Raw genomic sequence first — 14,399 nt, 5'->3', positions numbered from 1 at the left:
GCATAATTATAGCCAATGACAGGACTAATAGATAGCTATTTTTAGATCTTTTTTTTGTTTCGCATCACTTCTCCAAACACAGCACCGATAAGTGAATTTTAAAATCACCCGTGGCATCTTCAATTTTGATCGAATTGAGCTCTTTTCAAGCGCAATGTACTCGTCTCATTGCTTAGATATAGATAGCACATCACAGAATGGCATTGCATTGTATTGCTTCTTAGGAAAAGGTTATGGAAGAAACCGCACCACGACCAAAGTGTTGTGACACTTTCCATTCTTCTACAGCCGCCAGAAAGCACTACCAACCACGAGAGTTGAGTTCACAGTCAATACTAGTTTAGAATAGCGTATTCAACATTGTGTCTCTTCCTGTGTCATTCATCACACTCTATAGCCCACACCAAACCCTATGTGGGATGGGGTGTCCAGTACCCAGCATCAAAGCAAAATTTGCCCGAAGAAATGAAATTTCCGTTCTGGCGACCGCAAGATCACGGTGTAAACTACACAACTCTTACTGCGTACTGTGTGCGACACGCTCTACCTGGTAACATCATTTGCAAGCATAAGAATGACCGTTATCTGGGGGTGCGGGGGTGAGTTGGGGCCAACTACCCCAACTCACCCCCGCACCCCCCCTAACGCCGTCACAGCATGGTCCCCCCAGGAAATCGGGGACTGGCTCGATGGCGCAATCCGCAACCTGTACGACATCCTCTACAACAGTGCGAAACTCAAATGGGGTGAAACCAGCCAAACCAGGAAAGCCCTCAACAGGGCAGTCGCGATACAGCGAACCAACCGGTGCACTGCACAGCTCCGCCAACTGCTGCGCCTCCACGAGGCGGCCCCACGCACTGGCACGGAATACACCCGACTAGCCCACCTAGTGGAATGGCTCAAGTGGATCCGTGACCCCACCCTCCTCCCCCCCACGTAGTGGCACCGCGCCGATGCTATTGCCATAGGTGAATGGTGGATTACCATGCCGACCACACAGCACCCCACTCCCGACTGGGACCACTGGCTCAGACAGGGCCTCGCACGCTGGCCCAAGGTCTGCCGCAAACGTCGGGACTGGCGAACTACCAGCCTACGTCAAACACGGATGCAACAACGTACGGCCTGGTTTAACGGCAGTTAAACCCGGAAATTTCTCCGCTCGGCCCTGGGCAATGCTGCACCACCCATCTCTATACAAAGCTTCATTGTCCGCCCAACCGATGGACCTCCGCGATACAGCTCCGACCGCGACGAAGTGGCGGAAGGACTCCGCCACCTTCTGGACAACTGGATCCCCCGGCGAAAAAAACAACGCGTCCCAGGCACCTAGACTCAGGACTTGAGACCGACCGCCAAAATGTCCCCCATTTCGTCCGCGACTGGCTACTCCAGGACATGGACCGGCCCGACGAAGTAGCAAAAGCCTTCCAATCCCCTGCGGGCACTACATGGGACACCTACCACTACGATGAAGACATGCAAGCCCGCTGCGACCGCAGCCTACGCACACGCGTATCCCCAGGATATGGGGGCGTCTCTCAGGAACTCTGGATCGCTGCCCCTGCATGCATACGAGCCAGGGAACGGGTGATCATCAACCTCATCCTACGCACGGGCCTAGTCCCGCCGATACTCGGACGAAAACAGATGATCTACCTTGCAAAAATGGAAACAGCCCACGGGGTGGTAAACTTAGACCCTGGACTTCCACCCTGGCGCCCCATCACGGTCCAAAATGCTTTCGGCAGTCGAATCTTTACCGTTATACGGGACTACATCACCCCCTGTATCCCCAACCACGAAATGCAACACGGCTTCCAGAGAGACCGCACAGTTCAGGACGCCGCTGTCCTTACCTCACTCCTTATCGAACGTGCCGAACGCCGGCAGGAAGAACTCTTCCTTATTTCAAAGGACTGCCTCAAATGCTTCGACAGAATCCCAGGCTGGGTCATGGAATACATCTACCGTAAACTCTGTGTCCCCCCCTCCCGCGCCAACTCATGGCCCATTTCCTTGGGGCCAGTCAAATCGATATCCGCACGGCTTTCGGCTGGCTCGATGGCGGCATCCGGGAATTCGGACTGGCCCAAGGTTCTATCCTAGCGGTCATGCATATTGGATACTATATGGACGTCCTCCTACGCCAGCAACACAGTGGCCTGGACCCTGTCCGCATTGTGCACAGCCAACACCCTCAGGCCCGCACCATCTCCAGTCCCTTATTCGTGGATGACGCCCTCGACATCGCGACCACCTATGCTGGCATACAAGACCGAGCACGCATCTCCAACACATTCACCGGCCAATCCGCGTCCGGCGGAGTATTTGGTGCTGACAAATCCTTCCTCCTCTACCTATCCCCCCACGCACACCCGGGCATTGCCCTCAACGACGGGCTTGGCATTCCACAACCCATACGCGTGGTCGCACCCTCCGAGGGTTTCCGCCATCTAGGTATCCATCAAGGCACCGACAACCAATGGGAAGAGACCACGCGTGCGGTATGGCAGCGACTCAACACCCAAGCCGTAGCCCCCCGGGGGCTAAGAAAGAAAGAACTCGTGTACATCATCAACTCCGTCTGGATACCGAGTGTCCTCTACCGCACTGCCATCAGTGATGCCATCAGCATCGCACCAGCCCTTGACACCATATTCCGTAAGACGGCGCGCAGGGTCCTCAAGCTACCCCACAGAGTGGTTCTATGACCCTACCGATGGACTGGGACTGGTCCACTGTGAACGATTCAGCCACAGCCAACGCCTATACCACTTCCTCCGTATTGCCAACGACCGTGGCTCCCCTACACATGACCTCCTCATGCAATCACTCGAGGCCTATCAACTGGATAGCGGGCTTACCGACCACCCCCTTGCATTCCGCATACCTCCACCTGCCGCAGACTGCACACTTCTCGGCACGATGCTCCGGGACCTTGCCAATTTCCAGCCAGCCCTCACCATCACCACGCAATGGCTCCAACCAGCCGCCAGCCTTCCACTTCGTCCAAATGACCGTCCAATCTGGGCACACCTCCCACCGGCCCTAAGCACGACCCTCATCTCAATCAACAAGCTCCACGTCAAAAAGGTACGCTGGGTGGGGGACATTACAAATGACAAGGGCACCATGCTGCTCAGCCTACCGTCTCTCCGTACGAAATTTGGATGGTCAAATCTCACGCTCCAACGGTTTGCACCCATTTGGGACGCTATCCCCAAAGCTGAGCCACCCGCCCCACCGGTACTTCGGCAACAAACGCTCCAGTGGGGGCCCCACCCTGCCACCCAACCCCATATCGCACGTCCCTACCATACCTCACACACCCACTCGGTCGCACATATTTTACCCCCACACAGGGCTACGAAACTCTACATATCCCGGTTCACGCCATGCTAGTAATCCCCCACCACCTTACTCATCCGGATAACCGACTCCCCACCCTCAGCTACCGCATTGGACGTCGAGCCAGTCTCCAAACACGACAAACCCAGCAGGGCACGGAGTTTGCCGTCACCAGTTCTGGCATGAACTACGTAAAGACTCGGACATCTGGTACTCCCCAACACCGCGCGAAGCACGAGGCCGACACCGACTTGTACCCATTACGGGCTGTGCTGTCCTTCCAGGCAGCCGCCTACCCACCAGCCGAGCCCAACGCCTCAAGTTTGTTCCCTGGACCGACACGGCCTGGACCAACCCGCGCACACACATCACCCACAAAGGGGAAAACAATCGTACCATCATTGCCTTAACTGCCGGGAGAACTACTGATCTGGTACCGAACCCTACGGGGCACCAGCCCCCCCTGCACGCAACGCCGGCCTGTACCGCCTGTCACCGCCTAGCGGACACTACCATCTGTCTCGACTGTGGAGGATGACATCACCCGGCCTGCATCCCACACTGCCGCGTCGTTCCGCACCACAGCACACCGACGTACGGTTTACATACCCTCCCCCGACGGGATGTACGCACCCATGCGGTGGGTGACGGCAGCGTCACGCACCAAGGAATGACAGCCGCGCACGGTACATGGAGCTACATAGGCAGAGACGGTACTACCCTCGCTGGGTCCATCCAAGTACACGCCAACCACATCACACCCACACGCTGTGAACTCCATAGCCTGCTGGCGGGCCTCCATCACTCTGGAGGTGCTTCGCTCCAAATCTGCGACAACACAAAAGCCATTGGATTGGTTGTTCTCGCCAGATCCCTAAAACGCCGCGGCGGCCTCCCACGATACAGCAACATCTACAGGGTCGAGTCGAACTCCGCTCACTCATGGCGCTCTTCACAGACACCGGAACCTTTACCGGCGACTGGATCCGATCGCACCAGGACCCCGATGACACGACTGACCCCATCCTCCGTACAAAACGCCTATTGCTCGCCGAAGCGGACTCCCTTGCCACCCTAGCCCACCAGCTTCTTCCCCTTACGAATTATGCGCACCTCATTATCCCAGACTCCTGGGAGCTACGTGATGAACACGACAGGCCGGTCACCGGGGCGTCGGCCCCATGGCTGGGTGCAGTGTACGGTCGTTGGGATTGGCCCAAGGTGCAAGCCAGAAAACCAGACACCCGCCGGACTGTTCAGCCACTCCGACTCCCCACCGGGGACATCTGTAAATGGGACCCCCCTGCCCTCAACTTCTACTGGCGTGCCATCTGCTATACTTTACACACCAACGCCCGAAAACACCGCATACAACCACGCTGGGAGGCCCACTGCCGAACGTGCCCCGATCCCCATGACACGCAGGAACATCGATTCGGCCTCACAACTCCCACCTGCCCCAAGGCCGTTCCACTATCCCAACACATCCTCCTCGCTACACAAGCGGTCCTTCCACAAGGCTGGCTCCCAGACCAAGACATATACAGTACATTCCTGGACATGGCACGACCATAGCGCAACTATGGCCTGGACCAAAATGCCCACAATGGAAAACCCGCGGCGGACACCCATCACCCCACACGGGTATGTGCCTGATCCCCCTTACCGCGCACCGCTGTGTACATGCCCTCCACATGCACCGTCTCCTTGGACCCCCCGACCAGAATCCTTCATGCTAGCCACCTCCCAGCTCTCCTGGGAATCTAACCAGTGCCCAAAGCCGGGCTCCCTACTACCGCGCTGGCTATATCACACCGCCCCACGCTCCACCCCCCTGCTTGCACCACGCGACTTCTGGTTTGGTCAGTGGATGGGCGGCCCCAATGGTGCTACTTTTCAGGGCCCACTTGGACACTCCCCCCACTGCATAATCCCCCACCCCCCAACAAACCATCACTGGTGGATTGATGCCACACACAACCTGTACACCTCCACTTGGCGGCGCCTACTAACCACGGCAATACAGGCCGCTACCTCCCACCAAACACCGGCCACCTACTGATTTGTCGTACACGATGGCTCCTGCGGCCATGTAATGGCTGAACAGCTCCAAACAACAGGGCTCCTCACCATTCCCCCGGGCCAGATCAAACTCCACCTCGTTTCCTCCATCTACCACACCCCTACCCCAACCTGGGGCAAACTCGCTTCCGGCAATCCCACCGCAATCCACATTGGTTTCATCACCACTGGCAACACAGTAGCCCTACTCACCTCTGCCCAGCAGCACTGGACATCAGCACTAACATTAACCGACGCTATCCATTGGCTACGTCGGCCCCCCCGACCACTCAACTCCGCCCAGAAGAAACTACCATGACAGCCATCCCACGGCTACTTAGTGCCCCCACACACTGCGTCCACTGGGTCCAATCCTCCATCCCCACTTACGACCAATATGCCCTTGGCACACGCGCATACCTTACGACACAGTTTCCAGCCATATACCAAGCTACCTCCGGCTGGAAAACCTTCCCCACCATGACACACACCAAACGAGCCTGGGCAGCCACCCACACCCACCTCCACACTCCCCGCCTCCATACTCAATGGTTCACGGCGCACTGGCCCGCCCTTCGCCGCCACTGGCAATCAACATGCACTACTAATGTGGACCACATACGCACCGCAGGGGAACTACCCCTCTTCACAGAAATAAACAACAACATCCGGCTCAAACGCCGCTACCATGATGCCGCCCCCATGGGCCATGATCGACACATCCGTGCCCGCAGGACTCACCTTGCAGCCAAGACGCTCCAATGGCACATTCGAAGGATCTCCTCACTACCCCCCGCCCTCCCCCCTCGCGTAGGCTACGCCGACCCTCGACTTCGGCCACCACGACTGCCTCCGGGCCCAAGGATGCCTCCTCCAGCGGCCTAAGTATCCGTATCCCCTGGAACCGCCACAACTAGGTTTGCAAGTAGTTAAGTCCGCTAGCTGCCAATGCAGCTAGTACGCGGCCGAGGCCATTAAGGGCCCGCTGAGTGATTTTAACTTAACAGCGTAATATCAATATCAATAGCATTATCTGAAACCTCATTTGTGTTCTGCAATTTCGACTTGGCCACCACACTTTCACTCGCCTTCGTGGGAGTGGGAATGCCTGAAAACTTGTCGGATTGATTAGTCTAGATTTCCTTTGCTATAAAGATGTCCAGAATAGTAGAGCCATAGCACAGAAGTGATCATATAATGTATCTGTTCGACTGCTACTTGTACTGTAGTACTGTATTGCTCTTTCAGGCAGGTAGAGGAACAGTCCTACTAATCTAGGTTATACAATAGGTATACGAAGTTGGTACCTGGACAAGGTATGCGTAGCCTCTCGTCAATGACGGATAGCTTTGCAGACATGATGTACTTGCAGACTGCAAGTACATCGTGCACCAAATACTGCAAGTTTCAGTATTTGTTAACATACAATAGCTTTAGCCCTTGCCTTTATTTTGAATTAAGTATACCCCAGTATTTTTCGTAGATGACCGCTATCGGTCGGATATTTCATGTTATGGACGGTGATGATCACGCTCCAACACTCCAGCTACAAGCTGAGCTGTAGCGGGTCTCATCAATGCACTCATCTTCATCACATGCACGTATGCCACCTGAAATGCTACTTCGAACCCGTAGCTGGGGTCTAGCTTCGTTAGTTCTCTTAAGCTAGGAAGTAGATGCGCACACAAAGTAGGTTGTTCAAGAGTAGTTTTATGTAAGCCTTATAAGATGTATCTACTACCATCACTATTTGGATCTCTTCCTAGGATATGTAAGATATATAGAATGTGAAACCACTAAGTTGGTGTGAAGCCACCTCCAACACTCCCCTGTGGCGGCACACCGCGCCAACTGCTTGAGCTTGAGGCGGTTGCTTTTCTTGCAACCTAGTTGTCGCGTGTCTCAGCCCCTTGTTGTTCAACTTGGCGGTTGGCCACTGAGGGTTCTCTCTTGGTGTCACGCTTGAGATGATTGGCGGGATTTCTGTCACTGACAATGTACCCGAGGAGAACGCTCGCAGCCACCGCCGCCGCAACCAACAGACACGCGACCAACATGCGCGTGGGCGTGTACATGCGGCAACACCGCGTTCTCGGCCGTTGCACATGACGTCATTTTTGAATTTGTCGATTGCGTGGCGAGTGGACACCTTAGTCAGGACGTCCGCGAACATGTCCGCCTTCCTGACGTGTACCATCTTGAGGGCACCGCTGGAGATGACGTCGCGGATGAAGTAGTGGCGGACCGCAATATGCTTGGAGCGGGCGCTTGTGGAGTCGTTCTGGGCCTTCACGATCGCCGCCTTGTTGTCACAGAAGAGTGTCGTCGTTGCTTGGGTCTCGCCAAGGTCGTTGAGGATGCCGCTGAGCCAGATGCAGTCTTTGGTCGCCTCCACCACCGCCACGTACTCGGACTAGCAGGTGGACAGTGCCAGGATCCGCTGCTTGGCCGATTTCCACGACACCGCGCCGCCGCACATAAGCCACACGAAGCCGTTGGTGGACTTCCGGTCGGGTTTCGTCGCCCAGCTTGCGTCACTGTAGCCCACGAGATTCATGTCTTGTCCACGGTAGGTGATTCCCATGTCCGTCGTTGCACGGAGGTATCTCAAAATCCGTATGGCTCCAACTAGGTGTGGCAGTCGTGGATCGTGCATGTGCCGAGTCAGGCGCTGGACCGCGTGCGAAATGTCCTGCCGCGTGCAGGTCGTGAGGTACATCAGGCTGCCGACGATGACGCGGAACTCCGATTCGTCCGTCGCTGGTTGGTTGGGGTCGTTCCAGGTGCCGTCAGTGTCTTCAGCTTCGGGCGTTGGTTGACCGTGCGATTCGTGGAACTTGAAGCGCTTGAGGACACGTTCAGCAAAGGCGCCTGAGGACATGGTAAGAGTTTTCTTGACCAGATCGCGTTCAATCATGATTCCAATGATGTAGTGTAGGTCTCCTTGCCGCTTGATGTCCATCTTGCTTTCCAGTTCGGCCATGATGGCTTCGGTGCGTGCGGTCGTCGCCGCCGCGATGATGTGTAGTCGTCGACATATGTGCAGACGGCTTCCAGCTGGCCATCGATGGAGCGTAGGAACAGGCATGGGTCGTGCTGGTTTGGCATGAAACCGAGGGCAATCATGATCTTCTTGCAATGCAAGTACCATGCAAGTGATGCTTGTTTCAGTCCATAGTGCCTTGAGTAGTAGGCAGACCAGATCCGATCCATCGTTGTAACCTTCGCCTTGTTGCATGTAGATTTGGATTTCTGGTGGCATGTTGGCTTGGACAAAGGCATTGTTGGCTTCACATTGGACCGCCACGAGCGCACGAGCGCAAATCCAGGCCATGATCAGCCGGATCGTTGCCACCTTGACGATGGGCGAGAAGGTGACATCGAAGTCAATGCCTCCGACTTGTGAGAAGCCCTTCACGACAAGACGTGCCTTGAACGCCACGACTGCGCCATCGGCGTCTTTCTTCTTCGAGTACACCCATTTGTTCCCAATTGCCTTGGGTCCCACCGGCAGCGCCGTCATGGTCCAAGTCCCTTGCTCCCGCAGTTTTGTGAGTTCGCGGAGTTCTGCGTCGCGCCATTGCAGCTTCTCGCGGGAAGACATTGCCTCTCCATGCGACTGAGGTACGTCGTCATCTATGGATGGAAGTGCAGAACACAGGTACTCAATTCCATCATAGGTCATGGTGGATGCTTGGTCGCGTGGGGTTCGGTCGAAGTCTTCGTCGTCGAAGCGCACTGGCGGACGTCAATCCCGCGTCGGGCGCAAAAATGCCGAAGGAGGGGCCGGTGCGGGCGCTGTCGTTGGGACTTGGTGGCCACTGGGAGTCGATGGTTGCTCCCCTTTGTCGGTGCTTGTTTCCTTTTGTTGTAGGAAGCTCTGGAAGTCGAACAAATCTTTGTGTAAGTCCAGTTGTGTTTCCCAGAGTTCTTGTTTGATCTCATTTGGAATTGGTGCATCTCGTAGGCGCAGGGCTTGTGGAGCTTGAGTCGCAGCCGCACTTCGTTTTCTTTCTTGGTTGCTGGCAGTGGTGTTCGCGACTTCTTCGGGGTGCGATCAAAGGTCTCCCCTTCGTCGTCGCTGCCGCTGTCGCTGTCGTTGTCCGTGGCCAAGTACGTGTCGATCGGGATCGGAAGGTGGAGGAATTGGTCTTCATGGAACGTGACGTGGACGCCGGTGGTGACTTTTTTATCTTCGAGGTCGTACAAACGGTAGGCCTTCATGTCTTCTGCATAGCCGATGAACACACATTTGTGTGCCTTCGGCGCAAGTTTGTCCCGTCTTGACGGGTCTTTGATCATGTTGTAGGCAACATAACCGAACACCTTGAGGTTGACCAAGGTCGGCTTGTGCCCCGTCATAGTTTCGATCGGCGTCATGGAGCCCTTGGTGTTGTGGACGATGCGATTCTGGATGAAGATGGCCGTGTTAACCGCTTACCCCCACCATCTACGGGCCAGGCCGGATCGCGCCAACATGGACATGGCCATCTCCATGAAGGTGCGGTGGGAGCGCTCGGCAATCCCATTTTGCCATTGGCTGTCGGGTTGGGAACGCTCGAGGTGGATGCCTTCGGACTTGAGCCAGGCGCGGAAGGCGTTGGAAACGTATTCCGGGCCACCATCGGTATGTAGTTGTTTTACTTTACGTCCAGTCTGACATTCACTCCAAGCTAGGACTTGCTTGAAGTTCTCGTCCTGCGTTGCCGCGTCGGTGGACTTGACGAACCGAACGACCTTGTAGCCAGAGGCCACGTCGATGTAGACGGTATAGAACTTACATCCCCCCACAGTTTCAGTTCGCATAGGTCCCTTCGTATCACTGAACACTCTCCAGTTTTTAGGTGCGAGTGCTGGACTTGGGCGCAGACACTTTGTGCATCTTCGAAACAACGCATGCGGGGCAAGGCGTGTTCAAGGTGCTGACGAGGTCAGTCGGCAATCCAAGCTTCAGCGTGGAGCAATGCTTGAGCGTCGCGAGCGGTACGTGTCCAACTCTTTCATGCCACACTGTTGACTTGTCCATGACAGGAGTTGAAGTCGCGCTGGACGCCACAGTTGGTATCGACATCTTGCCGTCGAGGACGTAGACGTTTGCAGAGGTTCGAGAGTGCCGTTGGCAATGGTGGTGGAGCCGACCGCGATGGAGCACTTTCTTTGCCGAAGGAAACCGTGCAGGCAGCATTGCACCGACAGAGAGCCGGGACCGAGACCAGAGTCATGGGCATGTCATCGATCACGAGTACTTCGGTAATAGTCATCGTCGCTCCGTTTGTTATGGCAATGTCAAACTTGACCATTGTAGTTGCTCGGGCGACATTGCCGTCGGCGACGATGATGGTTCGGTCGCAGGCCACGGTGTCGTACAAGTGTTCTACAGCGCCGGTCATGTGGGATGAAGCCCCCGAGTCGATGATAATCTCGTCTGCAGCTTTGACTGCACTTAGACTGAGGCTCGGGGACTCAATCCCAGCGAACAAGTATGTATGTTGGTTTGGCGCAGCGCCGCCCTACTCGTTCTGGGGTCTTGATGGCGTCGCCGAAGGAGGATCGCCACGAAGTCGGGAATGGTATTCGGACTTCCAGTGTCCTGCTTTGCCACAGTGGTGCCAGTTCCCTTCACGCATTTGGCCGCGTCCGGCGCCTCGACCACCGCCTTTTCCTCGGCTGCGGCCGCTGTCCATAGAATCAAGCGCCCGTGTTTCGCCGGCTGCGTTGCCAGGGGCTTGAAGGGCGCGGTTGGCCACTGCGGCCTTGTATTCGGCCTCGAGAAGTGTTCGAGCAACAGTAACTGTTTGCAAATTTTCATGCATCAAGTTGATTTGATGCAATACAATAAGTAGGCACCATGGCATGAGGGCCAAGAGCTTGGCGACCGTCATGTACTCGTCTTGAGCGCATCCCGCATCGCGCAGTTTCCGAACGAGGTTTTGGAACCGCTCAATGAAGCTGGAGAGCGTTTCCCGCTTGGGCTCCCAGCTGATCGCGTGGTACTCCGTGAGCAAAGCGATCTTTTCCACGTGTGTTTGGGGTTCATGATGCCTTTGGAGCGCAAGGTAGGCCTCCATTGCACGGGTATGTACGTCCACATGTTGGGATTGGTCGACGTTGATCGACTCTATGATTATGCCGAGGGCTCTCTGCGTGTCGCGCCTGTACGTTGGTTGGGCGACTTCGTCGTCGTTGTCGCTTTTGAAGGTTCGTTCGGCAGAGGACATGTTGAACGAGTGCTGCGTGAGTGTGTGGATGAGGCCCTTTCCCATTAGCCGCCCCTTGATGAACGTGCGCCAAGTAGACCAGTTCTTGTCGTCTAACAAGATCGTAATTCTGTCGTATGTTGGGCTCACAACCTCTTAAGCTAGGAAGTAGATGCGCACACAAAGTAGTTTGTTCAAGAGTAGTTTTATGTAAGCCTTATAAGATGTATCTGCAACCATCACTATTTGGATCTCTTCCTAGGATATGTAAGATTTATAGAATGTGAAACCACTAAGTTGGTGTGAAGCCACCTCCAACAAGTTCATTCACAACCGAGTACTCATCGTCGACTAGAAATCACGATGAAGCATATTGTACAGCTGCTCACCCCGAGAATAGCATGGCTACAACTATTAGTACACCGTTGACACAAAGTTTCACTGCATGTGCACTGCCCGAAGGCTCGTTACAGCATGGCTACTGTAAGTTGGCCGTCGACGTCGCTACCCGTCACCTACACGCGACGGCCACGTACACCCTGCCACAAACTCCATTCAGCATGGTATGATAACTTCTGTAAATAGGTATAACGAGTGGATTAGGAACCAGGTACTTAGTTTAGAAGGTTATCATTGGGTGATAGGAAATGTCCTACAGAATTTATTTTGTCCAATGAGTAAAAAGTATTAATTTAGAAGGAGTCGAACACAAACTACTAATATTAAGAGTAAGTTATAGTGTGTCTAACTCATATTACGGATAACGATATTACATCCGGATACACCTTTTCGTCAGTAGCACAGTAACTGGGCCCAGTTAGTACTTACGATGCTGAATCTCTGGGGTTAACTGCATCGCTACTAAGAGGTGAGATGGTCTGAGCATACAAAGTTCCTTTTATTCCAGGGACTTTTTGTGGTGGAGTGCTTCAAACATTTGACATTTTAGTGCACAAAAAGCATTCGCGATGTTGATGGATTACCTTACTGTTAGTAGTACGCAAAACGTGTGTCAATAGTCCCACATCACGCAACAACTATACAGTCTTGATCACGGTCACGAGGTCGACGAGTCGAATGATTTATCAAGGCTTTTCTACCGGTAAGCTTAGTCGCCATAGCCATACTACGGTTGAAGCCACAACCAAAGACTGGCTTGTCTGGGTTAACTATGAATTCGAAGTCTGTCCGGCCACGTTTTAGGTTCATGGGCGCCTAATGAACTTTCTGTCTCCCAACGTCGCATTCTCGTCAAAGTGGACCATGGTCAATACACTATCGTCGCCCTTGCCGTTGTCGCTTCCGTCGCCAGCGCGGCCGACATCAATGTCATCAACGACACCAAAGCCTCCATTCGCAAGTACTTGTACACCACCGTCCTTCGCATCAAGGACGTGAGCTCCAACTTGGTTGTGGGGGCGTTGATTGCCCCCAAGTACGTCTTGATCACCCCCAGGTGCATGAGCATTTCCCCGCTTGCATTCTCGTCTCTATATATTTGACCGGGAGCACGGACGTCGAGCGTATGAAGCTCGTCAAGCAGACCAAGTACCCCAAGAGCAAACCGTCCACGTACGAGTTTGGCTTTGCCCATACTCGAGTTGGAAACCGAAAGTAAAGCGACGCTAGTCAAGGGCAACCTCGACCCCGTCGTGGCCGCCGCCGGTACCCCGTCCTGGGTGCGCTGATGGAGCACGTCGTCTCCAAACCCCAGCTGCTTTCGCCCGTGTTGCTCAAAGGCCAAGTCCCTGTGTGGGACAACGCTGCTTTCCTCAAAGCACTATACTTATTTTGCAGGTTTTCACTTTTCAATTCATCCAACCATAGTAAAATCCGCTGTTGTTGCTGGCATCTTGGCGACCGTCGCAGCGGGGCCCAGAAACCTGGCATTAACGTAAAAAACCATTTAAGATAACTTTTTTGGATGCGTCGGAGTAGAATGGACATAACTTTTGAGTCCGTTACGATATTTAAGTTTTGAGTAGTGATTCGAATAGACAAGACGTGCTGCTTTCACTTCATAATCGAATTATCAGTTTAGACAATTAACTTCACAGGTAAATTTGTTACTTTCTAAGCATTTGTACTCACTTTTTGATAACTAATTTTGTATAACATTTTTTATCTTAAAGTATATATGTGTCGGAGCATTGAAATTCTGTGTTTAGGGTAAGCGGTTACAACAGGTTTCATATAATTGATACTTCACGTACTAGGGTATTGTTTTATATAGTTATATTTCTGTTGTGGATGGATGTCCACCGAGTTTAACACTCGACAAAACCTCAGATCCAACCCAATGAGCCCATGTCGACTAGGGTACGTCAAACCCAATCTTGAATGACTGTGGCCAATTGCTCTACGCCGTTTTTGCATTTCATTCACGTGAAGGAATGGTCAGCATTATATGACAGAGTTTTTGACTTGAACAAATAACGAGGTGTGATTGGACAAGACAAAGTTATCCTAAATTGGTTAAGTTATTTTAAACTGTTTTTTACGTTATACGTAGTACGTATATATTCCAGGCTTCACATGTCAATTAGTTCTTTCGCACTCCCAAATGACCATCACTCATGAACTCGGTGATTGGCTCAAAATTTGATTCCCCACATTTTCGAGGTCAGAGTTGGAGACTGATTGCAATGCGAGCGGCGGTATTGGGGTGGAGCAATATACATAGCGTCGACAAACAAGTATCGTTGGTTGTCAGTATATGGTTACATTCCAATACATTTTGGTGTTGAACTATTGAGAATTATCCTGTCATTTGGAATAGATTATATA

The 14,399-nt window shown here is 53.5% G+C and overlaps 3 protein-coding genes across 3 annotated transcripts; 2 read left to right on the top strand and 1 right to left on the bottom strand.

Moving 5' to 3' along the window:
• Positions 1-975: 975 nt before the first annotated feature.
• H257_09894 (hypothetical protein) lies at positions 976-1,336 on the top strand (the record flags this gene model as incomplete). Its single annotated transcript, XM_009836274.1, has 2 exons — positions 976-1,121; positions 1,246-1,336. The coding sequence occupies 2 exons, from the start codon at positions 976-978 to the stop codon at positions 1,334-1,336; spliced, it is 237 nt and encodes a 78-aa protein (XP_009834576.1).
• A 9,589-nt stretch (positions 1,337-10,925) lies between these two features.
• H257_09893 (hypothetical protein) lies at positions 10,926-11,678 on the bottom strand (the record flags this gene model as incomplete). The annotated part of the gene is made up of 1 exon (XM_009836273.1): positions 10,926-11,678. The coding sequence occupies one exon, from the start codon at positions 11,676-11,678 to the stop codon at positions 10,926-10,928; it is 753 nt and encodes a 250-aa protein (XP_009834575.1).
• A 1,152-nt stretch (positions 11,679-12,830) lies between these two features.
• On the top strand, positions 12,831-13,300 carry H257_09892 (hypothetical protein; the record flags this gene model as incomplete). Its single annotated transcript, XM_009836272.1, has 4 exons — positions 12,831-12,868; positions 12,925-13,068; positions 13,122-13,184; positions 13,228-13,300. 4 exons carry the CDS (start codon positions 12,831-12,833, stop codon positions 13,298-13,300), a joined length of 318 nt encoding a protein of 105 aa, XP_009834574.1.
• Between the last annotated feature and the right edge of the window lie 1,099 nt (positions 13,301-14,399).

The sequence above is a fragment of the Aphanomyces astaci genome, assembly GCF_000520075.1.
Source record: "Aphanomyces astaci strain APO3 unplaced genomic scaffold supercont1.25, whole genome shotgun sequence".
Lineage (NCBI taxonomy): Eukaryota > Oomycota > Saprolegniomycetes > Saprolegniales > Verrucalvaceae > Aphanomyces > Aphanomyces astaci.
This window is presented reverse-complemented; position numbering and strand designations above follow the sequence as displayed.